The 24,625-nt window shown below is 38.5% G+C and overlaps 9 protein-coding genes across 9 annotated transcripts; 6 read left to right on the top strand and 3 right to left on the bottom strand.

The window, feature by feature from the left end:
* Positions 1-877: 877 nt before the first annotated feature.
* I206_105192 (uncharacterized protein) lies at positions 878-1,806 on the bottom strand (the record flags this gene model as incomplete). The annotated part of the gene is made up of 3 exons (XM_070203075.1): positions 878-927; positions 990-1,404; positions 1,537-1,806. The coding sequence occupies 3 exons, from the start codon at positions 1,804-1,806 to the stop codon at positions 878-880; spliced, it is 735 nt and encodes a 244-aa protein (XP_070059176.1).
* Positions 1,807-2,289: 483 nt separating this feature from the next.
* Positions 2,290-3,923, top strand: I206_105191 (uncharacterized protein; the record flags this gene model as incomplete). Its single annotated transcript, XM_019155640.1, has 6 exons — positions 2,290-2,406; positions 2,475-2,820; positions 2,891-3,189; positions 3,283-3,342; positions 3,425-3,670; positions 3,738-3,923. 6 exons carry the CDS (start codon positions 2,290-2,292, stop codon positions 3,921-3,923), a joined length of 1,254 nt encoding a protein of 417 aa, XP_019011794.1.
* A 345-nt stretch (positions 3,924-4,268) lies between these two features.
* Positions 4,269-6,946, top strand: I206_105190 (uncharacterized protein; the record flags this gene model as incomplete). Its single annotated transcript, XM_070203074.1, has 8 exons — positions 4,269-4,428; positions 4,508-4,855; positions 4,966-5,074; positions 5,273-5,580; positions 5,641-5,701; positions 5,765-5,836; positions 5,903-6,213; positions 6,270-6,946. The coding sequence occupies 8 exons, from the start codon at positions 4,269-4,271 to the stop codon at positions 6,944-6,946; spliced, it is 2,046 nt and encodes a 681-aa protein (XP_070059175.1).
* A 907-nt stretch (positions 6,947-7,853) lies between these two features.
* On the top strand, positions 7,854-10,419 carry I206_105189 (uncharacterized protein; the record flags this gene model as incomplete). Its single annotated transcript, XM_019155642.1, has 8 exons — positions 7,854-8,019; positions 8,074-8,385; positions 8,467-8,566; positions 8,659-8,969; positions 9,042-9,102; positions 9,161-9,232; positions 9,300-9,619; positions 9,689-10,419. 8 exons carry the CDS (start codon positions 7,854-7,856, stop codon positions 10,417-10,419), a joined length of 2,073 nt encoding a protein of 690 aa, XP_019011796.1.
* A 576-nt stretch (positions 10,420-10,995) lies between these two features.
* Positions 10,996-12,402, top strand: I206_105188 (uncharacterized protein; the record flags this gene model as incomplete). Its single annotated transcript, XM_019155643.1, has 6 exons — positions 10,996-11,145; positions 11,210-11,352; positions 11,448-11,833; positions 11,907-11,970; positions 12,046-12,141; positions 12,237-12,402. The coding sequence occupies 6 exons, from the start codon at positions 10,996-10,998 to the stop codon at positions 12,400-12,402; spliced, it is 1,005 nt and encodes a 334-aa protein (XP_019011797.1).
* An 862-nt stretch (positions 12,403-13,264) lies between these two features.
* I206_105187 (magnesium-dependent phosphatase-1) lies at positions 13,265-14,382 on the bottom strand (the record flags this gene model as incomplete). The annotated part of the gene is made up of 8 exons (XM_070203073.1): positions 13,265-13,417; positions 13,505-13,566; positions 13,627-13,642; positions 13,719-13,800; positions 13,873-13,980; positions 14,056-14,114; positions 14,184-14,211; positions 14,279-14,382. 8 exons carry the CDS (start codon positions 14,380-14,382, stop codon positions 13,265-13,267), a joined length of 612 nt encoding a protein of 203 aa, XP_070059174.1.
* A 394-nt stretch (positions 14,383-14,776) lies between these two features.
* Positions 14,777-15,576, top strand: I206_105186 (uncharacterized protein; the record flags this gene model as incomplete). The annotated part of the gene is made up of 4 exons (XM_019155645.1): positions 14,777-14,801; positions 14,871-14,911; positions 14,997-15,206; positions 15,367-15,576. The coding sequence occupies 4 exons, from the start codon at positions 14,777-14,779 to the stop codon at positions 15,574-15,576; spliced, it is 486 nt and encodes a 161-aa protein (XP_019011799.1).
* Positions 15,577-15,884: 308 nt separating this feature from the next.
* On the bottom strand, positions 15,885-18,268 carry I206_105185 (phosphomethylpyrimidine kinase; the record flags this gene model as incomplete). The annotated part of the gene is made up of 10 exons (XM_070203072.1): positions 15,885-16,015; positions 16,111-16,393; positions 16,491-16,600; positions 16,671-16,767; positions 16,846-16,918; positions 16,974-17,106; positions 17,174-17,861; positions 17,922-18,047; positions 18,123-18,154; positions 18,211-18,268. 10 exons carry the CDS (start codon positions 18,266-18,268, stop codon positions 15,885-15,887), a joined length of 1,731 nt encoding a protein of 576 aa, XP_070059173.1.
* Positions 18,269-18,801: 533 nt separating this feature from the next.
* I206_105184 (L-aminoadipate-semialdehyde dehydrogenase) lies at positions 18,802-23,360 on the top strand (the record flags this gene model as incomplete). The annotated part of the gene is made up of 5 exons (XM_070203071.1): positions 18,802-18,919; positions 19,046-20,026; positions 20,089-20,523; positions 20,584-22,713; positions 22,777-23,360. 5 exons carry the CDS (start codon positions 18,802-18,804, stop codon positions 23,358-23,360), a joined length of 4,248 nt encoding a protein of 1,415 aa, XP_070059172.1.
* Positions 23,361-24,625: the final 1,265 nt, after the last annotated feature.

Raw genomic sequence — 24,625 nt, 5'->3', positions numbered from 1 at the left:
TACATAGGTAAGATTGGCCGGGTAAATTGAACAATTCCTCAACACTGCGATCCACACAAAGATTTGCGCGTCAAATGAACGGCAAATTAAGTAAAGAAAAATCACTTGCCAAGGTGCCATCCTAGGCAACATAACTTTTCCGTTGTAATTTAGTTGGTTCGATGTCATATATGGAAAGATCATTCATTTCACGTTAATGTTCACTGGATCCTTCTACGCAGAGGCACAATCTCGCATATGAATGGCATTATGAGTCGCAATATGACTATGCATATGTACATCGAATGAATATTCTACAGGTATAATCGCGTAATCTGTTACTTCATTATGAATGTTTCTCGATCTCTAGTATGATATTTTTCATAGATAAATCGTCTGATCATTTCAAGTCCTTGCGGACAACCAACTTGTACCCATTCTTCAAATTTCGCTGAAGCTCTAGCTGGATTACATTTGTATCCCAACAAGCAACCTTGTAAAGATGAAATAGTCAATTTGTTTTCAGGAAGGCAATCCGCAAATTGATTAGCCAATTCATTTATCCATTCTTTTTTCTTTTTCTTCTTTTTTTTTTCTTCCTCATTATCCCATTCTTTTGTATCACCATTGGAAGAATATGAGACTGCGTCTTACTCTGTAATTGAAGTTTTGAGAGTTGAAGTACTTGTTATTCTGCCAATATCATTCGAAGTGAAATGGGGTGGAGGCAGAAATTGTAATTATGGTAGGCGAATTGCTAAGACGACTATCATCAGTTGCTGGAATTGACAATTCTTTCCCATGTTCATCCCCCAAATGAGATTTGATAAAAGGATAAATGATTTTGTTTCCAGTGGATTTGACAGGTCGATAAAAGTATTCGATTAAGTCGTAAGCTTTATTTCTTATAGTAGTGGAAAGTGGATTCTACCCATACATCACACCGACCTGAATTTGATTTCCAATTATTGATACGTGCAATACAGCTATTTGAAGATAAATTAGTTTACCAGGTCTAGATAGAGCTGGATCAATCCTTTTAACATGGTTCATCGTGCAGAACGAAATCCTTCGTTCACTTGCAGCTAAACCATTAATGGCATTCAATAGTCCGGATGAAACCACTGTTGATCGATTTATATCCTCCTCGAGCATCGTTTGTGGTATGGCAGAAACGACTACCTGTTCTCCTTCGCCAGATGTCAGAAACTCTGTTTGGGTACTGTTTTCGTCCTCATCTGCCTTGGTTTCGGTTTTTGTGAGATTCTCGGAAGGTGTACTTGCTACCTCAATTTCGGTCTTTAGTGTGGGCTTTTCATCAGTCTTGCGTGTAGCAAAAATTGTCGTCGAATCGTTATGAACTGGATCCAAGGCACGAAGGGTCTTTTCCGGTCGTGATGAATAATGCTGAATAACAGACGGTGGCTAGGTAAGGGGAACAGCCTCGGCGTCGGAGGATTCAGCAATTGGAATTCTATTCATCTGAGCTTGAGATACAAAATCTGACCATTTGGCTGTTCCTACAGGGGTTGAGACTGAATTTGTTTACTCAAGGACTTTGCCCAACTCTGCCGGTTTTGCAGAATCAGGTTGAGCGCCATCATGACCGGTAATCTGCGTCTCGATTATGGAATTTAAACCTCGACTTAAGCGTTCACCAGATGATCCGTTTTTACCGGTCACTAATATAGGAGTAAGATTCTCTTCTGCTCCACCTGAAGTGTCAAATGAGGCGGTAGGAACGGTGAACGATTTCTTCTTCTTTTTCTTGGCTGGACTGGGGGTCACAATTGGTACCGGAATAGAGTGAGATCTTGCAACAATCATGCATGATTCTCTGGTCTTCGATGCCTCCTCGCACCTTTGGCGTCTTGGATGGGTGTTATCCCTCCATTCATCCGATGATGAATATATTCTTCTTGACTGTGTATAATTGATAGTGAATCGTCAAAGGACGTTGAAGCTCAAATCGCATTATTGACCAGTTTGTATTCAATTGATCGCATCTCACGACATGTGACTGTTAAGTGGTACTATAGCTGTCTCAGATCGTCTACTGTGGGTTGAGATCCGTCTATGAGCTTTGGGCCGTATTGTTATGGATTTCTAACCAACCTTGAAGAAGATTTAGTTTCGTAAATACCTAATAATATTGATCACTGTCCTTGGAGATTTTAAGCTTGAATCGTGCCTGAAATCAGATCTATCTATCTAACGAATTCTTACCACCTGGCTAATTATAATAGCAATTTAAATTTTCAGCTAAAACACACATCCATACGACTTGTTAATTCTTAAGAGATCTCGTAGATGCCTAATTGGGCCGGCATCAGTGCCAAACAGCAACATGAGATAGATCGATTGATTACTAGTACACCGACAAGGGAACTTCCAACATATGATAATCTATCTTATCAAGATTTCTTAGTAAATCGATTTCATGTACCCCTTATGTACAAAGTTTTTTACCTCTAACTGATCCGCTTATTGTACAGAGTAATCACCTTATACCTAATCATCCCTTCCTATTATCGTCATTTGCCACTTCGAAATGGTCATCAAGCCATGATTTCCGTCTGAAGAATCTTGATAATTCAACTGCTTTACCGAATTTATCCGCTTTACGAAAATACGCGCATCATGTTGTTCCCGTCGCGAATACGCTTAGACAAGAATTCTCAGAATTCGAAAGAACAGAAAAAGCTCTAGGAGAAGTACTTGATCTTTGGGACATAGATGAAGGTAATGGATTGTATGTTAAAGATTGGCATTTGATGGCTGAGATTGAAAAGGAAGGAAGAGGAGTGAAAGAGGTTTATCAAGTATCGGAATGTCTAAGGGGTAAGTGCTTGATCTATCAGAATTACAAATATTCCCCCTTCACACTAGCTTATAATCTGTAATCGCTTAGATGACTGGCTTAATCCACCTTACACTCCTGATTCACGTATAATCACCTCGGAAACAGAAGTAAACTCTGCTTCAACATCCGATTTCAGATTTACCTATTTAGGTCCACCTCTTACATATACTCCTTTACATCGAGATGTATATGGATCTTACTCATGGTCAGCAAATATAGTTGGAAGGAAGATATGGTGGCTGTTTCCTCCTGATAAGCTAGATAAGGTCAAAGACGAATATGGGGAATTGGTTTTTGATGTAAGGGAATTACAAGATGAAGGTGGAGCTATAAAAATACTTCAACAGGTGAGTGCTGATCACCTGTATAATTGGGGAAAACCCAGCAAATCTATCCCGTCTATATTCTGAGCCGATCTGATTATCATTATTGGGTGACAGGAAGGCGAAATCATATTCGTCCCAAGTGGCTGGCATCATCAAGTGGTCAACTTAGACTTTGTGAGTTGATGTCTTTTTGACCTTGGTTAAATGGAGAGATGCAAAAACGATGCAATTTAACGGATGTCTTGGATCTCACTAGTGCATATCAATCAATCACAACTTCTTCTCATCTCCCACTCTTTCAAGGATATACGATACCTTGTGCAATTCACAAGAAAGGGTCGAAGAAGCTATCTCAGACGTGAAAGAGATGATCATTGGAAGGCTTGGGACATCGGATAATGCGTGGGAGAAAGAATGGGTTGAAGAAGTTCAAGGTTTATTGGAAAGAGACGCAGGATGGAATTGGAAAGGCTTTTGGACAACTATCAAGCAGAATGTCGAGGTGAGCTTCACTTTTTTCCTCAAGCATAGCTAGGCTTTTCTTTTGGCAGATCTGACCCTTCGTCTAGATGCCACCAGCATTGGATCACTTATCTCCGACCATAGAAATGCGGAATAAGTGGATTTATGATATCATCGAAAGATATGAAACGAGAAGAGAAAGGATATACCTCGAGGAAGTCCAACAGATCATCGCGGATATCAAAATGGTTGTCGGCAGTTTCTCAAACATCAACACGGAACACCTGAAATAGATTACTCCTTTTCATTGTTCCCCAATTCCCGATAAATGGATCAATATGCCGACTCAGGGTCATTTGTTTGTGTGTTCGCTTTTGATGGTGACGATGACACGATGTAATCAAAGGTATGCGGTCTGTGCTTGAAATTAAGATCACAATCAAAATATCAAGAATAAGCAAACTCATGCATATAAAACAAGGCACAATCTGGAAATATGCCCACTCTTCTTTTCCTCAAACATATTTCACCGTACTCCCGCCCACGAATTGGTCCTCCTTCATTTTATCCTATACTGAGCATTCCTAATTTTTATTACTACGTCCTCAGCAATTCAGTATCACTATCCACAAGCAACGATGGGTACAATCAACTTCCTCCGCCGGCTGCTCGCCACTCTGCTAGGTGGATTTCAGGATAGCCCATTGCTACTGGATGGTTTTCGTGTAGCTATGGCAGGGATGTTTTTTGAGTTTAGTAGACGATTTTCGAATGGCATTCTTGCTAAACTCTTTGATAGTGGGTTTAAGCTCGCTCACCTTGTCTTTGTGTGGACTATATATAGCCTTGAGTATGACTATACTGACTTCTCTCAAAGGTATATATCTGACCGCCATCATATCAAGCGACGACGAAGCATACGATTGGATCCAGTATTACATGAACATCCAAGCTCCGATCATTTACGACAACTCCATTCCAACATCCTCGAGTTTGACCGAAGCTGAACATCAGAATATGTATTCGCTCAAAACAACCCTAAAGGAAATTGTTTGGCCAATGGGTAAAGCTGCTCCTAGGCAAATCATGATCTCCACTGGAGTAGGTAATAACCGAATTTCAATACCACCTTGGATGGACGGCGCAGCTTACGAATCGACTGATAGTCTAGATGAGAACGAAGAGATGGAAAGGGATGTTAGATTGAACATCGAGCCCTCATCCGGTGAGTGTCGGAACACAGTCACTATCACAAGATTTAGAGTTGTTGGATATGTTGTGTATCCCGAACGATGCTCAGTAAAAGAGCATGCTGATGAATGACCGTGTGATCAGGTGATACTCGGCTCATCAAGTTTAATGGGCAGTCAATCAGATTCGTCATAAAGCCGGACGAGAGTCGAGGCAATGTTACCACTCATCAGAGGAAATGGTTGATCATGTGGTTAGTAGAAGATTAATGGATATACCACTTGATTATTCTCCACATTCTTCTGCCTCGCTCCATGCCACCGATTCCTCTTGTTCCTTCATCTGTCATCTTGATACACTGGATCCCGTGCGCATTCCATTGCTCGGTCTCGGATCCATCTGGTGAAGTCTACGATCTGGTATCTCTCCCGCTGACGTCATCTCCTGCCAGGACATTTCTTGGTACACATGATACCTTCACATCCCTCACGCAGGAAGCTAGAAGACTTTATATCACCAAAATCTCCAAGCGAACTATCTCAATCTTTTCTCCCGACCCAGGGAACAGGTGGTATAGATCTGCATCACGCCCCATGAGATCATGGGATTCGATCATTCTACCACATGGAGTGAAAGAATGGCTGCTCACCGATACCTCGGAGTTTCTTGCCGAAAGAGAATACTACGAACAGAGGGGTGTGCCGCATAGGCGAGGTTACTTGCTATATGGCGAACCTGGCAGCGGTAAATCCAGTCTAAGTCAGTACGATCTCACACACAATACGTTAGAATGCAAAATACTGACAAGATGTCTTTCAGTCAGCGCTTTAGCTGCTAAGCTCAAGCTCGACATCTATATTATCAATTTAGGTAGTCGCATGTGAGTGTATTGACATACGCCCCGAGATCTGTATAGCCAACTGACTGGAACATCGACGTGCAGGATTGATGATGATTCGCTCAACAGTCTCCTGCGATCTTGTCCTAGTCGATGCTTACTGTTGATGGAGGATATGTGGGTGTCCTTCATATCGAGAGCCGAATAACCTTGAGCTAATGATTCGTCTCTTTACAATACAAGTGATTGTGCTTTCAGCAAAAGGCAATCTTCAACGCAATCCGAGGGAACCAGCGAGAACGGAGAAAACCAATCAAACGAGGCGAATCCTATCGAGGAGAACCACATGGCTATGCCCAATATCAACCCAAGACTGGTCAACAAACGTGGTCGTCAAGGACATTTCGCAGGTATGGGAATGAGTGAGCCCGGATCATCCGTCACTCTCTCCGGACTATTGAATGCCTTGGACGGCGTCGCCAGCTCGGAAGGCAGACTACTCTTCTGCACCACGAATTGGAAAGATAAGATTGATCCTGCTTTGTCAAGGAACGGTGAGTTTTGACGAGTGTCATGAGTTGCAGTATCAGCTTAGTTGATGACTTCTCAGGCCGATGTGATGTATGGATCGAATTCAGTCATGCCACTCGAGCTCAAGCAAAAGATCTTTTTGTTCACTTCTACAAGAATGACTCCAATCCTTACAACAACAACCAAAATAATATCCCTGATTTGGCGGACACTAACCACGAAGTTGAGATCAAGACTATGGCTATTTCACCCAATCGTTTATCCTCACTCGCTGAGCAATTCGCTTCTGCTATACCACTGAACAAGGTATCAGTATCAGCATTGCAAGGATACCTAATCCGTCATAAAAGAAACCCCGTTGAAGCCGTTGAAGGGGTGAAACAATGGGTAGAAACCGGATTTGGTCAAGGCCCAACTATGTTCTTGAAAGATGGGAAGCTAGAAATGAAGGACTTAAAACCCTCGCCAAACCGAACTTCCTCGGAGACCATCAGTTTACCTAATCATGAGGTCAATCCGAAAGTTATCGATTTGAACGCGTTGAACAATTCGGTTCTCAGATCTCACGATCAGATAGGAAATCGACCGAGTGCGCAACTGAGCAAGGAGGCAGATTTCAAGGATCTCGTCGTTAATGGAAAAGGCATCGAAAATATCCCCAATGGACATGTGGTCAACCCGAACGAGGGACTAATGAAAAGAGCAAGAACTCATTTGAGGGTGTTGAGTAGAAGCAAAATGGGTTCGGCTTCATGATCTAGACCAAGATTAGTGAGAATTGGGATGGGAAATATTCGCTAGATGGGGGATGGCATATATCGTCCCTTATCTGGACAAAGAACGATTCATATTTTTGGTTCATCAGATTTCGTAAACGTATAATATAATCTTATCAGGCTAATTCATATCATAACATGCATATTTCATCACACTAAAGCTTCCCGTACTCCCCATAAGGTGTTGATCTGTTTCCTCATTGTCATGAAATAGCTGCATGACGAATGTGAACAGCTTTAATTACAGTACATGTAGCCTCGTTGTAGATCGTTAAGGTCTTTCTTTTCGTGATGGAAAGTGCATCTGCTGGCAAATTACACACCAATTTCATCGGAATTCGTGAAAATGGTGAATTACTATAAATTTACTCTTTTGAAATTACGATTTACAGTATTTGCGAGATTAAAGCAGTGTATACAAAAAGCTTTTATACCCTCACGAAATGAATCTAGTTGATCTTCCTTTAGTCTCGGACAAATCCGTCATCAATCATTTAATCGCTTTATTCGGCTTGGACACAAAGTAGAGTTGTGCTCTTTCAAGATGTGAATCGTTCGATGACTCTACCCGTAATTTCGGGCTTTGAGGATGGTACCCAGATTCAAGCAATATTTTAGTGGAGTTGAGTTGATCGAGTATTTCGAGTCCGAACATCGTTTTTAATGGTTTTGAGAAGGTACAAAGGACCCCCATGTAAAACACGTTGAAACGTCATTTCAATCAATACTGATGGTTGATTGTACTAAAGTTAACCTGAGCCACTCTAAGTATTGAAAAGTATTGTATAACAATCCATTGGCTTCTTTTTACTCCTATCATTTATCATTTTCTTTTTCACTTCATACTTATCAACCTGATTTGACTTGAATTAATCTATATTCTCAACATGATAACTTGGATATTTCATTACTTATACACTCTTGTCGTGACTTTGATCAACAGTCTGAAGAGTAATCCAACGATATATGATGGTATCAAAGTCATTCTCGCTGGTGCTTCTTTCGAAGCTAGTAGGAGATTATCTCGTTACCTTACGGATGTTATAACTGAAAGTGAGTGACAATCCAATGTATGATGATAAGTTGAAATCGACTTCTCTGCACTAGGCCTTACTCTAAAAGCTAGAATTGGAGATAATGATGAAGCTTTTGACTGGTTACATCATTATCTTTCAACTCACGTTCCAATTCAGTCGGACAATTCTTTTTTAGCTAAAATCGACCCATACGCACTTCGTACTATTCTGATTGATTCAATTTGGCCAAGTGGTGTAGCTGCTCCTAGGGATGTACAAATCGCAACCAGAAAACCAAGAGGTAGATGGTGGTATGGTTGGTCAAGTGATAGTGGCAAATGGGGAGAAGATGTATTGGGAAGTGGTAAAGATCGAGTCAAAGTTTCCATTGTCCCTACCATTGGTGAGTCATGTAATCATTCGCTTTTCAGATTTGTCACGATTATTTCTGCACTGTTCGATAATGTGGATTCCACTGTATCAGGTAAAACCCAATTAATCAAATTTCAAGGTGTTATCATCAAGATGGGGATGGTCAAAAGTGATCACTGGGCTTTCGATTCTGAAAAATGGTTTGTCATGTCGTAAGTGCAATTCACTGAATACTCTCACGAATAGAAACACCTTCTCTCCGGGAAATGTTATAATGAGCTGACGCTATGTCAATATGATACAGGACATTCCTTGGCACACATCAAACATTCACAAACCTCTTGAATCACGCTCATCAACAATATCAAGCTTTAAGCTCAGGTTCCACTGCTATTTATTCACCTAAAGGCCGGGATGAACCTGGATGGTATCGATCAAATACCCGCCCTTCGCGTCCATGGGATTCAGTGATTTTACCTGGAGATACTAAGGAAGAACTTTTACGTGACATGCAAGAATTCTTGAAAGAAAGGGAATTTTACAAACAAAGAGGATTACCTTGGAGAAGAGGTTATTTGTTCTACGGTGTACCAGGTAGTGGTAAAAGTTCTTTCAGTACGTAAAAATCTCTCTTTCTTGTCACTTTACGGTGGGATTCAAGTGGATAGCTGACTTGTAGGTGCATAGTCGCTGCTTTAGCTTCAAAACTTCAATTTGATATCTATTCCATCAATCTTGGCGGAAAGAGGTAAGGCTTCACATGAGTCCGCATGATCACATTAGCTCACGACAAGCCGTACGCGCAGTGTCGATGACGATAAATTACACGGCCTTTTACAAGCTTGTCCGAGTAACTGTATTCTACTAATGGAGGATATGTGAGTACGAGTCCTGCTCATTTGAAGTAATACATAGGCTGAATAGTTTCATTGGCACGGGATATAGTGATTGCGCTTTCACTAAGAGAAAACATAAGAACAGGAAGAACCCTATTGAATCTTCGTCTTCTTCGTCTTCCTCGACGGAATCGAGCTCAGACATTGATACCGATTCTTCAGATTCCTCCGACGCACCCAAGAAGAAGAAGTCAAAAAAGAACAAGCACAAAGTGAAACCGATGTTCTCGTTTGACAGAGGCTATGGTAGCGGTCTTACCTTGTCCGGCTTATTGAATGCCTTGGACGGTGTTGGATCAAGCGAAGGTAGGATATTGTTCTGCACAACTAACTGGGTGGACAAGATCGACCCTGCATTGTCTCGACCTGGTGAGCTCATGATCGCGCTATCTCACGAGCACAGGTGTTCCACGAGCTGATATCGTACGTTCATGACAGGTCGATGCGATGTGTGGATCGAATTTTGCAATGCCACTAAAGATCAAGCCAAAGATGTTTTCTTACAATTCTACAGGACCTTCGAAATTGTACAAGAAAATACACCGACTTCTACCGAATCATCGACACAAATTGAGAAAGTCTCTAAACACATCACAACGACGCACGAAAAGGAAAATTCTTCAAGAGTGATGAAAGCCGATCTGACCGAATCACCTCCTCCGGGATACGACATTTCTGTCCTGGCTGATCGATTTGCCGAAGCTATACCCGATTGCGAGGTTTCAGTCTCGGCAATACAAGGCTATTTGATGCGTTTCAAGCGAAAACCGCAAGAAGCTGCTGACAATGCTGCAATGTGGGTGGAAGATGGATGCGGTAAAGGCCCGACCTTGACATTCAGCAAAACTGGTAAAGAGCTAAGGCAGATGAACGAGAAGAACGATAAACCAACGGAAGATATCGAGATGAAAAACGCAGGAAATAATGAAAAACATCATAGGAAACAGAAGAAATCGAAGAAAGATAGAACGAAAACGGACAAAAAAATCAAGAAGAAGAAACGGGATGAGAATAAGGGAAAGAACCAACTTGCGGACTGCGCCGAAGCATCTGATGAGAAAGATAAGACTACATCAGTAACGACAAAGACTGATGATAGTGAGCTAGTCGCTAATCAGAGTGATGATCTTGATGTAGGCAACAGGGAGTCTGAGCACAAAGACACGTAATGGATGTCTTGTCTTGGCACTGCCTTATCAATTTTGGATAACCTGTATAGTATTAGATCGAGGAATCGCGTCGCTTGTATACTAAATATCGTCATATTCCAGAATCAACAGAAAAAGTATCATGCATCCTCATAACCATGTCAAGGTGTATGCCAATGCTGGTCATTGTACACTATTAATCATGATCGAAGGAGCGCAACTGAATCAGATTGGTCTGTGCCACGCCACTACAAGCCAACAACAGGTACATGAGTGATGTCAGCGTTGAAAAGTGGGAAGGAACGGTAGGAATGTTTGGAGACTCCACATGACAATGACGCGTTTTTTAGGTGAGTACCTGGAATGCGGAGGTAACTGCTAGCTGATCAAAGGGAATATGATGACTTGGCAACTTTGGAAGCATGTGATGTGATCAGATGATATGGTAGAGTGGTACTACTGTCCATTGCCCAGACCATCCTTCTCTGACTCGTACTTTATCTCATTCCCACTCGCCACCATATTGCTCATTTATATCTCATCAATCAAATTATCATCGTACTTTGATCAAGTGCAGAGATATATAAAATAGACAAAATGGATTTCTTAGCTGATTTTAGACCCACTTCCATTCACCCTATCCCAACTACTACCATTTCGGTAGATCCTCCTGGAGGCACTAATACTCACCATCCTGGAGGAGGAGGTGGCGGTGGTGGTCACTTACCATTACCCACTGATACTTTCGTGAGCCACGAAATACCTCATGATATATTCGGAAGCTGATTTGGTGGTGGAAATGTGATGATAGCCTACTCCTGATCTCCATTATCTCCACTCAACTCATACTGGACAAACTGCATTATGGATCATCTTTACCCTTTTCACTATCGGTTTGGTCGGTGTATTATTCTTAACTCTCAGAACTGAGAAGAGAAATAGATTCTTCCATGGGTGAGCATAATCCTTCTGAATATCTAACAACGATTCATATCCCTTCTCTCCATCTTACTAAGATGGCTTAAACTGATGCTGTATATTTGCTTTAGTGCTTCTGCACTCGTTCTCACCATCGCAATGCTTTCGTACCTCGCTATGGCAACTGGACTGGGTATCTCATACATCCCAATTCATAATCATGGAGTTAAAGGATCTTTACACCATTTCGTTCGTCAACTTTATTGGGCAAGATATGTAGATTGGTTATTCACTACTCCACTCTTACTTCTTTCCCTTGCATCACTTGCTGGACTTTCTCCAGCTTCTACTTTAGCTGTCATACTTGGTGATATTTTCATGATTGTCACTGGATTATTCAGTGCTATCACACCTTCAAGATGGGCTTCAGGAGAAAGAGCTACTTGGGCTTATTTCGGTATTAGCTCCTTCGCCTTTTTGCTTATTTGGGGTATCCTCTTCATCAATGGTCTCAAAGGTGAGTAGCTTACTCATCTGGGCTGACAACCACGAAAGAATTTAGCTCATATTGCGCACTTTAAATGTCCTAGCCGCCAACTACAGACCTAGAAACACTAAAGGATTATTTACCCTTCTTGCAGCTATGACTTTTGCGTGAGTTCACGTCTCATAGACTTACTGTGTTTTTTCAAGCATTGCATGTTAATTATCTTCACGTATCCTGAATAGCCTCTGGACTGCTTACCCCATCGTATTTGGTCTTTCTGAAGGAGCAAACAAAATCAGTGTCGATGCTGAAATCATCGCTTACGGAATTCTCGATGTGTGAGTGATCTCAATTACCTCGGCGCAAACTCGCGGTACAATGGCTGTTTGTTGTAAATATCGGATACAAGCTGATTTTGAAATGGAAATAATAGGGCCGCTAAACTCGGTTTCACTTACCTCCTTCTTTTCCTTCATTCTCATGAAGAGAACGGTCCTTGGACTTTACCTGATTGGTGGGTTGAAACTCCTCAAGGTTATGGCCCAGATGGAAGAGGAACCTACGGATCCCTTGGATCAAGAGGAGGAGATAGAGATTAAACTAGTAATCTCACAAGAGAAGAACATCTCTCATTAAACAATACTTCCCCGCCTCAACAAATATAAATCGAATGAAGATCGATCTGTGCATTTTCTTTCATCGAATTCTGTCTTATCTAAATATCAAACCCTTGTTATATATTTTAAATAAATAACCTTAAATACGAAGACGGACTTCGACTAAAATTTCCCTTTTATTCCCAATTACCAGAATTGTTTTCACTGTCACGCAACTCATTTACGAAATATGAAAAAATATGAAGTATTATATGTTTAAAATGTATTCAGCGATGTGATTTACTTTAGTCTCATATCTGCGCCTCCTTGTGATAAAATACTCGGACTAATTTGTTCCGCCTATACTTGTGAGAAATATCATTATTACACTTTGGTTGCATATTAAATCTTATACAACAATCTTTTCATCTCCATCAATCTATACCTTATTCATTCTTGATCTCAAACCAATTAATATTCCATCCATCTATACAAAAACTATTATAAATCCCTTTCATTTTTGGAAAAAGCGCCGAGAATTTATTACCTCCTTAAATTCGTATATCCATTCAGGAAATGATCCAATAGCTCTCACGTAGTCTACAAACTTTCAATTATTCGTTCCAATAACGTCCAGCGTCCGTTTAGAAATATTACTTAGATTGTGATGAATTTCGTTCCTTTGACAATTCTCGTGAAAGGAATATTGCTGAGAGCGGATCATTGTACCCAATGACATCAAGTGAAGGTGAACATATATGAACAAGGAGTGATAGAATTGCAGACCATGGCGATAAAATCAGATTTCGACTCGAAAGCTGAGGTATACATCTATTATGATATGTTAGGGAGTCTATCAAATGATCTATTCATGTACAACTTTAATACCTTTTCTTTTTCTCCACTTAGCCAATCCTTCATTGTACAATTTCCTATCAGTTCCACTTGGTGGAACAAGCTGCATTGTAACGCCCAAAGATTCTACTTCAAAATTTCTATGTTCATCATCAAAGAACAGCTATCATAGGAATCATGACAGTTAGCATTGTATCAAAATGATTATACTATACTAATTGAACTATATCACTCCGAGAAAACAACTTACCATCTGATCGTATGGTATACCGGTTTTACGATGTATTTCTTTAAAATGCCGCAATTTAGAGCCTATAAAACTACCAAATTAGTTCTTCATATAATTTCATCTAACCTTCAAGTAAGACTAACCAGGATAGATCTCCATCTAAATTGATTGAATGATCAGCTATGTGAACTACTTATAGAGCCATATAAGTTGATACCTGATGTACTGTACGTACAGTATTAAAATAAGTTATCGCCCTTATATGATCACCTCCTTCTTCAGATGGTAATAATAACATTCCTAATGCTTCTCTCGCTCTACAGAACCATATAGGAGTAAGTTATCAGCTATTCAAATACCTTATCGACTTTGTTAATTTGTTAGCTCACAACTCAGGGGCACTCGTTCTTGATGCTGCTGCTATATGGATTCGCCGCCTTTTAAGCTCGGCTAATATAGAGGGTACTTCTCGATAAAAAGACAAGTTTTGGCCTCGACTATAATCAAGAAGGGTGTAACAATTAGAAATAAGCGTTATCATGGTTATGTATATACCGCTTTTCACGACTCACCGGTCAACCAATTTATTTAATACATCACCATTCCGCTTTATAGGAGGTGTAATATGAGTCTATCAATTACCAAAGCAATCAACTAGTGTCGGAAAAGAAGTTGATTCACAGAGATTCTATATACATACATCTATCCATAAGTCCCATAGGGTATAGCTAATTCAATCAATAACATATCAAATACTAAATCACTTCTACAGATGGAAAAAAAAGTAAAACTCACTCAAGATCAAAAGCTACAAGTAAAGGCCAAGCTTCCGAATCATTTTCAGTAACTTCTTTATACCCTCTAACAGGTTCTGGTGTAATTACTCTTTTCCTAGGCATGATAATTATTTTTCTACCAATCTATATATCTATTATATTATAATTGGTCTTATACGGGAAAGTTGTTAAAGACAAACTTCTGATTTGATTAATGGTTTACCTCCACTTTTCCACGATTGATTCTATTTGTACCGTACCTTAAAATCTTAGTACGTCACCTCTTCATTCCCTAATTGCTTCTTACGGTTATACTCGTACCTAATCACCCACCTTCCTACAGATCATCTCATCCCATACTATAACCATACCATACCATATGTTACCATATGTATATGCACATAACATAAAATAAACAACAAAGAGGAAATCATTGTCCGTTTTCATAAACTGATTGACCGTCTTAAACCCATTTCAATTCTAAATAACATAACCTAATCATCTCAATATAATCATCATGTCTACAGAAGATGCTCAAAAACGTGTGTGAATTCATTACTATAAATAATCCTTTGAACATCTTTTAACTAATTAATAAAAAATACCTTTAGCCGTAGCAGTTGAAGATCGAAATCCAGATGAGGAGTACGATGTAAGCTAAGCTCCATCTTAATTGAATTGATACAAAGTATCTAAATATTATTGATAAATGTTAATATCATTATTATATTATATAGGAAAAAGTAGATGCTCCAGAAGATGGTAATTTAGTTATAGGAAATAATGAAGAAGAAGAAGAAGATGATGAAGAAGAATATGATTTAGATGATGAAGAAGAAGGTGAAGATTTTGAAGAAGATGAAGATGAAGATGAAGAAGAATATGATGATGAAGAAGAAAATGGAGATAATGTGGATCACAAAAAAGTATTACAAGATTTTTATAATGTAAGTGATTAATTGATGGTAGAGTTGGAAATTAATAAATCACTCGACTTTGAAAATTCATCTTCATCTTATAAATTGAAATTGAAAATATCATTCTTCGATTTTGAATACTTTAATCTCATTATTTGAATTAATACTAAATTCAAAAATTCATTTTCAGGCTGAACATGATGACGATGATGATGATGATGATGATGAAGAAGAAGAAGAAGAAGAAGAAGATGAAGAAAATACTCCTGCAGGAGAAGAAATTCCTGAATCCGAACAACCTGTTAAAGGTACAAAAGATACTGCTGTAGGTCCTAAACGTAAAGCAGAAGAAGAAGTTGAAGAAAATCAAGGAGAAGAAGCTAAAAAAGTGAAAGCTTAATTAAGTTGATGTTGATGATTGTGAAAAGATTTCATTACTATTGAAGGGGTTGAAGAGTAAATTAGTTGTATACAAAATCCAAAAAAGAATATATGCAGAATTATTTAACAAATTAATCATATCAGTCTTGTCAATGCTCGCTTCATCTCACGCTTCCAAAATGGTCTTATTGCGATGCATGTATTTGTTCGGTTTCATTGTATATATGATCATGTATGACGTCCTTAACTTCTTTCCAATCGTCATTCGAACACTCTCCGTCATCATACATCTTTATGAAATCTACTTTTTCTAATCTGACAATCAATCTATTTGATCAAATTTAAACCCATATCCCAAAAAGCACTTTCTAACCTTACACATTCATGCCAAATTGAAGTTAATCTAGCTAAACGTAATTCATTAGGTGGATCTTCAGCTATACGTCTTTCAAGATTTTCTATCAAAAATTCCAAAAATCAAAATCAATATATTTCAAGATTCTTTCTTTTTTGAAAAACAAAAAAAAACAAAAATATTATAGATTCCACTTACCAATACCTTTTTCAACAGCTTTTAAAAAATCTTCACCACTATAATCTTCAATCCATCTTTTATATAAATTACCTTGTAATTTAGCTTTTCCTAAATTTATTTGAGATTTTAACCATAATCCAACTTCACCATATCCTATTAAACAACTTGCTACTGACATATATAAATCTAATAAATCACCTTGAGTTCCAATATCAATTACATATCTTGCATATGCTGAACATGGTGAAGATTCTGGTGTATTTTCAAGTTCTTTTAATGAAATTCCGAATGATTCACAATACTATTTTTTTTTTTTTTTAAAAAAAAGAAAATTAATTAGCTTAAATTACACACATTAATTTTGATTGTTTGATTTTATTTTTTTCTAAAAAACCTACCGTAACATGCATTTGCGATTCTCTTGCTATATGTCCTGCTATATCTGTAAATGCTTTAATATCTATAAATGAATTTGCTTTATATGCTCCTAAAGCATGAGCTCGGGCGTCTAATGTATATTCCATGCTATCAGCTTACATGTATAGCAATTATTATTCATTTAATGAGGTGAAACTAACAATGCTTGAGATAATGATAATCTTGTTTTATATAATGTTCGAAGCATTCTCTTGGAAGAGTACCATTACCTAACTGCACAACGAAGGGATGTTTGACCTAAGTGATTGCGAATTGTAAGCGCAAATTTTCTAATGAGTAGATGTCGCTGTCGTTGACATGCAGTACAGCACTTACGTATGAGTTCCACAAGGGAAGATTCGATTGGATCAGATGAGATAAGAACGGATGGGGATTATGTTTAGTAGGCCTGACAGATCTTTTCAGTATAGTATAATTTATTAGGGTAAGTAATCAATACTTACGGTGGTAAAGCCCGTCTAGTACTTAAATGAGCATGATTTAATGGCCCATGACCTTGACCGAAAGGAAATGAAGAAGCAATAGCTGATTGTGTATATGATATAGCTCGTTTGAATATCCTGAAATCCAAATCATCTAATACAGCATCAAAGTTCAGAGTGATATCGCAACTCAGTGGACCGAGATTATAAGAAAAACTCACCTTGACCATCTTTTGATTCAGTAGCATACGAACAAGCAATAGCCGTACTTAAAGTACAACCCGTTCCATGAGTATTATTACTTTCAACTTTTTTTCCTACAAATAAAGCTTTAATTTCTCCTTTATTAACTAAAATATCAACTACTAATCCTTTTTGATTTTCAGGTATTTTTGTATATTTTTTATATAAAGATAAAACTTCAATTGTATCTGATTCATCATCATTAACATCACCACCTTCTTCCCAAATTATTGGAATTTTTCCTTTATAAGTTAAAACTTCTTTACGTGAAATACTTGAATGTCCACCTTTAAGTAAAATGATAAATGTACCAGTTTTTGAATTTGTTTCTTTTGCTAATTCAATCATTTCATTAAGTGTTAAATTGGATTCCCCAACCTCATTTTCATTTTCATTTTCCTTTTGTTTTTTTTTGAAACCTGATAATTTAATTGCTTCTGGTATATTTGGTGTAAAATAATTTATGAATGGATATAATTCTTTTAAAGCTTCAATTGCATCTTCAGGTAATAATGTATGACCAGAAGTTGAAATCATTACTGGATCTAAAATATTTATTGTATTTAAATTTTTAAGTTCTAAAGCCATTGCTCGGATTATAGATGCGTTTGTTAACATTCCTAATTTTATACATGTTGGTGATTCATCGGTAATAACTGATTTTAACTGCGGATTAAGAGGTTAAAAATACAATCAAAGGGTTTGATATTATTTCAAATGACTCACTTGTTGTATTACGAAATCAGTTGGTATTTCATGTACTGCTTGAACACCTTTTGTATTTTGAGCAGTCAATCCAGTTAAGACTGATGATCCATAACATCCAAAAGCTTCTATCGTTTTCAGATCTGCCTGTGAAGCATTAATTGAAAGATCAGTATTCCTACAGACTGACACAATAATGATATCGATCTCATGAAAGCTCACTTGTATGCCTGCACCACCACTTGAATCGCTACCTATTTGTTAAATCTTGTCAGCTACCTTTATTCGAGATCTAACCGGAATGATTCACCTGCTATGGTCAGAATGTGTGGTCGCTTTTTGGGTTCCAAAGACAATGTAGACGCCATGATGGAATCAGTCTCCTCAAGTGGAGATATCTTTCCTTTTCTTTTAGAGAGTGAATACAATCCAAGTTATATAAATCCAACCACTTTGAATATTGAAATGGTGTATCAGATTATTTAAGCTTACTTGTACCCCATTCGAATTAACATCCGCATCCGCTTCTTCGGAATCGGATCTTGATTTTTAACTTTTATCATGAATCATGACGGTTAAAATCATCCGAGATAATGTCACGCGGCAATGATCACTCCCGATGGCTTTTTAATAATGATGTGGAATTTTTAAAAAGAAAAAGAAAAAGAATACTCTAATCGGTGATCGCCGAAAGAGAATGAATCAAGTGATAATGATAATAATGGTTTATTCGTAAACCGTAGATCCGAGTCGAAGATAATATCAAAAGTTGTATAAAATTATCTGCTATTTTCATTTTTATCGTTCATAACATTGTTCAAGCTTGTCATAGATAGATAATCATTCATTCCTTGAAAAAAATACCAGCAGTGAGGTTTGCTGAAGAGTTTTATTCGACAAAATGAGTGTGAATCAAAATGGCCCGCAAGGGAATGACCTCAAACAAAAATTAGATAGATGGAGTAAGAGATTAGGTACTTTGCCCAGTTTGGCTTTACCTACCGATTATCCTAGACCTAGTGAGTGTTTGAAATAACCCATTTTTCAAGCTCCACAACCAAAAAAAACCTCATCATATCATATCAAATATGAAGCCCTAAGATGCACATGAATACGACATCCCGCTAATACCCGGATGTCCTTAGCTCCTTCTAAATTGGTCGAGTCAACTCAAACGCTACCAATTCCAGCCAACCTTGCTCCTGTACTCGGTAAACTCACATATGAATTCTCAACTTTGTACCCCTCTTCAGCTCCTCCTACACCATATCATATCCTTTTGACCTCATTCGCAATTCTATTGTTCCGATACACACCTGATCCATCAATGGTCATATGTACTTCGGCAAATGGAACATCTCATCCTCTGTTACTCAAGCTGGATATAGCAGTAGAAAACACATTCTTTGATGTTTTGAGGCAAATAATGGAAAGGGAAGCTGAAGCTTCAGAAGATATAGTATCTATAAATTCATTAGTTGACCATCTTAAGCCTGAAGGACCTTTATTCAGAGTCAGATTCTTTGATTCAACACAAGTTCAATCTGATCCCTCGACATCTTTAGCAACGGACCTTACGTTATTCCTTCTCACTTCACCAACAGATGTACCTGCTACAAGAAGTGCAATCGCTCCCTTATATCTTAGATTGGCTTACAATTCCTTATTATTCACTCAATCTAGAATTACATCACTCTTAGAATCGTTATTACAATTGTTATCTTCAGCAGCATCTAAAGACCCATCTCATCCTATCGGATCACTACCATTACGAACAACAGTACAAGCTGAAGCTCTTCCAGATCCTACCGCAGATTTAGATTGGTGTGGATTCGTTGGAGCTATTCCGGATATCTTCTCTGCTAATGCTAAAGCTCATCCGGATAGAATATGCGTAGTTCAAAGTGAATCTGCACCTGGACAGACAATTATGGATGGTCCATCAAGAGGAAGAAGGATATTTACTTATCAACAAATTGATGAGGCTTCAAATGTCGTTGCTCATGCCTTGCTCAAGAATGGCCTGGAAAGAGGAGAAGTGGTCATGGTTTACGCTGCTAGATCCGTGGAGATGGTCGTCTGTGTGATGGGTATCTTGAAGGCTGGAGGAGTTTTTTCTGTTGTTGGTGAGTCACTCATCCTGTCGGGCCGTGTGCAAGCTTTGAGCTCATTAACTATCACATTACAGATCCCGCCTATCCCCCTTCGCGACAGAATGTATACTTGTCAGTGTCCACACCTAGAGCATTGCTCATTATCTCCAGTGCCGGAGTGTTAGCACCATTAGTCTCAGATTATATCAAAGAGAACCTAAATCTCCGACTTCTTGTACCTGCCATTTCGCTTACTGAAAACGGAGTGACAGGATCAAGATCAGGCGAGGAAGATATCTTGTCTCCCTATCAACAGCATGCAAAAACTCCCGCAGGAGTCGTACTCGGTCCAGATTCTCCAGCGACTTTGTCGTTCACTTCTGGAAGTACAGGTATACCCAAAGGTGTTAAAGGTAGACATTATAGTTTAACACATTTCTTCCCATGGATGGGTCAACGATTTGGCTTAAACGAGACTTCCAAGTATACCATGTTGAGTGGTATTGCCCACGATCCAATCCAGAGAGATAGTGAGTAATCGCTGATATTGGTCGGGTATCATTCAAGAAGCTGAACGGCCTTCATTCTAGTGTTTACACCTCTTTTCTTGGGTGCTCAGCTGCACGTGCCTACCGCCGACGATATTGGTACACCTGGTAGATTGGCCGAATGGATGGCCGATAGCGAAGTCACTGTCACTCACTTGACACCCGCGATGGGCCAATTACTTTCTGCTCAAGCTACAAGAGAGATCCCTACCCTTAGAAACGCTTTCTTCGTTGGAGATGTTCTCACTAAACGAGATTGCACAAGACTTCAAGCTTTGGCGAAGAATGTTTGCATTATCAACATGTACGGTACTACCGAAACCCAACGAGCTGTTTCGTACTTCGCCATCCCCAGTGTCAACGATGATAGTTCCTTCTTGTCAACTCAAAAAGATCTTATCCCTGCTGGTCAAGGTATGATTGATGTTCAACTCTTAGTCGTTAACCGAACAGATAGAAACGTGTCATGCGCAGTGGGAGAGATGGGTGAAATCTACGTTCGATCAGGTGGTCTTGCAGAAGGTTATTTAGACCCAAGTGCAACTGCTGAAAAATTCGTCACCAATTGGTTCGGTGAAGGTGTTCAAAGAGAAGATACCTTAGTCAAAAACAAACCTGATGCTGCCAAGCATTGGTTTGGTATTAGAGATAGAATGTACCGATCAGGTGATCTTGGTAGATATCTTCCGGACGGTCGAGTTGAGTGTACAGGTAGAGCGGACGATCAAATTAAGATCCGAGGATTTAGAATTGAGTTGGGTGAGATCGATACTCACTTATCGAGACATCCTTTAGTACGGGAGAATGTCACTTTGGTACGAAGAGATAAAGATGAAGAGAAAGTTTTGGTATCTTACTTCGTTCCTATCGATGGAGACGATCTAGATGGATTGATGAGTTCTTCCGAAGCGGATGGGGAAGAAAATGGAACTGCGGATCTCGGAACGGAAATGATCAAGGGAGTCAAGAGACATAGAAGACTGATCAAGGATATTAGAGAACACCTAAAAAAGAAGTTACCCTCATACTCGGTTCCAGCGGTTTATTTCCCTTTGAAGAAATTGCCACTAAATCCTAACGGTAAAATTGACAAACCTGCATTACCTTTCCCCGATACCACTTTACTCGCACCTACGCCTGCCGCGAACGCTGATCATACACCTACTCAAAAGACTATACACGATATATGGTTGAAACTCTTACCGTCTCCTCCCCCTTCGGTATCACTCGATGAAAATTTCTTCGATATGGGAGGACATTCTATTCTTGCCACCAGACTAATTTTTGAAATTAGGAAGACCTTTGTCGTCAACGCTCCTTTAGGCTTAGTCTTCGATAAACCTACTATAGCTGGACAAGCCGCGGAAGTGGATCAACTTAGAAACTCCGATTTGAGAGGTGCAGACGGTGCTGCCGATGGTAAAGCTGATACATCTGGAGACGTTGATTACGCAGCCGATGTACCTACCCTTATCAAAGAATTACCTGAAAAATTCGACCCTTTACCTTCGGACTTCAATGAAAAGAAGCTTACGATTTTCCTCACTGGAGCTACCGGTTATCTTGGAGCTTTCATCCTTAAAGATTTATTATCGAGAAGAGTTGCCAAAGTCATATGTCTGGTTAGAGCAAAATCGTCTGAAGCTGGTTTGCAAAGACTGAGAGAATCAGGAGAAGGTAGAGGAGTTTGGGATGAAAATTGGATTAAAGACGGAAAAGTGGAAGCTGTCATTGGAGATTTAGCAGAATCGAATTTCGGATTATCAACTTCTGAATGGACAAGAATCTCTAAAGAAGCTGACTCAATTTTACATAATGGTGCAATCGTACATTGGGTTTATCCGTACCCCAAACTTCGTGCTGCCAACGTCCTCTCAACTCTAACCGCTTTAAGATTATGTACAGAAGGAAAATCAAAACAATTTAGTTTCATCTCTTCAACTGCTGTTATGGACAACGAAGCTTTCATCGCCAAGTCTGACGAAGCCATTGCTAATGGTGAAAATGGTGTGCCAGAAAGTGATGACTTGAGCGCAGGAGCACAAGGATTACAAGGAGGATATGGACAAACCAAATGGGTTTGTGAGAGATTGATCATGGAAGCTGCCAAGAGAGGTTTGAATGGTTGGACCATTAGACCAGGTTATATTCTCGGTGATTCCAAGACTGCTGGTAGGTTATTGGTTATAATTATGGTATTTGGATCAAAAGCTAATCTCATTTCATCAAATGCAGTCACAAATACCGATGATTTCATTTGGCGAATGGTTAAAGGATGTATTCAACTTGGTTTAATACCTGATATAAATAATACATTAAACGTTTGTCCAGTTGATCACGTTGCATTATTAGCTTCATGTTCAGTAATTTCACAATTACCAAATAAAAAATATTCAATTGCACAAGTTATAGGACAACCAAAAATTCGATTTAATGATTTATTAGAATCTTTAATAATTTATGGATATAAAGTTTTAAAAGTTGAATATATAATTTGGAGAAAAAAATTAGAACAACATGTAATTGAAACACAAGATAATGCATTATTTCCATTATTACATTTTGTTTTAGATGATTTACCTACTTCAACAAAATCTGCTGAAATGGATAATAAAAATTCAAAAGAATTAGCTTTAATAAATAAAGAAAATCCAATAAATGGTGTTGATTTAGAAAAAATTGGATTATATTTAAATTGGTTAATACGTGCTGAATTTTTAGAAAAACCAACTGAATTTGAAAATAAAAATATTAAAGAATTACCAAAATTAAATGGTATAGCTATGAAAGCTATTGGTAGAACTACTGCTGGTACCTAATAAAAAATAAATGGTTGAATAATAATGCATTAAAATTTTCAAGAGAATTTCATAAAACCTTTTGAGGATATTTGCTAATATATATATATTATAAGCGATAAAAATCAAATGAATACATTTTGAATTCCTTTGTACTTATTGCTTTTCTAGATAGTATGGAAATATTTTCTTCTTCCTTTGTACTTTGTCAGTTGGAAAATCATGGTTTCCTTTGTTTTATCATTACTTTATGACATTTCTCCTAGTCAATTGCTGCTTCTTAGTGAACAAGAGACAATACGCAATTTTTTGTTTCTTTGATGATGTTCCTACAATACTTCGCCGTCCTCTTTAACTTTCCTCATATCGTTTATTTTAGTCATTCAAACTCATATCTTGGTCATTCAAATTCCTATACAGTCAAAGGTCTTTTCGCTCATTACAATCCCCACGTCTACCTGAACTTACTCATTCGAAGTGTCAATACTCCTTTCCTTGTATCAGAATAAGCTAATACCATACTTATAAGAATATTCACGTCTCTTCGCACCATATTAATTTAGGCTCAGAAATCAATCAAATCCATGACCTTCGGTCTCGGTCATCACTCATCAAGCGCATATCGATCGCGAAGGAATTTGTTATATCCCAGGAATCTACATTTCGGAGACTCAAATCCATTTAACTCCGTTTTCGACTCTTTAAACTACTCTGTCATCTATCATAATTTGAATTGTAGTACAACTCGAAGGAAAATACAATACCGACAAAAACCATTCCTAACGCAGATAAGATCTTACAAACTCGGTTCCGAGGGGGAGTTTCAATCCATCCCTTTTATCGGGAAAAAAACATAATTTATGCCCTACTTTAAATTAGCGCTAGATCTCTTCGACTTGAATAGTAATCATCAGAACCGCTTTTTACGGAAAAGTCAAAAAGTCAGCACCAAAGAGAACTTGATTAGTCATCTGTCTGTGCGTTTATTCGGTGATTACTTTCATCTTTTCTCCGCGCTATCTCAACGGGAAAGTCCAAATTTCCATAAAACCTTATTGTTCTTAACAAATAAATTTATTCATCATATATCGTAATTTGACAGTTGTCCCACTTGCTTCTAATTGTTCTCGAGCTGTGATATACTCTTTTCGTGAGTAGACAACCCCTATTCATTTTCCATAAAAGCCTCGTGATTCATAGAGAGGAAACTTTGACCGATGAATATCCCTTTTCCCAATTAGCTTTTTGTCCCATTTGTGAAAGGCTATAATCGGTAATAGACGCGA

Source organism: Kwoniella pini, chromosome 7, assembly GCF_000512605.2.
Source record: "Kwoniella pini CBS 10737 chromosome 7, complete sequence".
Taxonomy (NCBI): Eukaryota; Fungi; Basidiomycota; class Tremellomycetes; order Tremellales; family Cryptococcaceae; genus Kwoniella; species Kwoniella pini.
The sequence above is the reverse complement of the archived record's forward strand: the minus strand, read 5'-3'. Positions and strand labels throughout refer to the sequence as shown.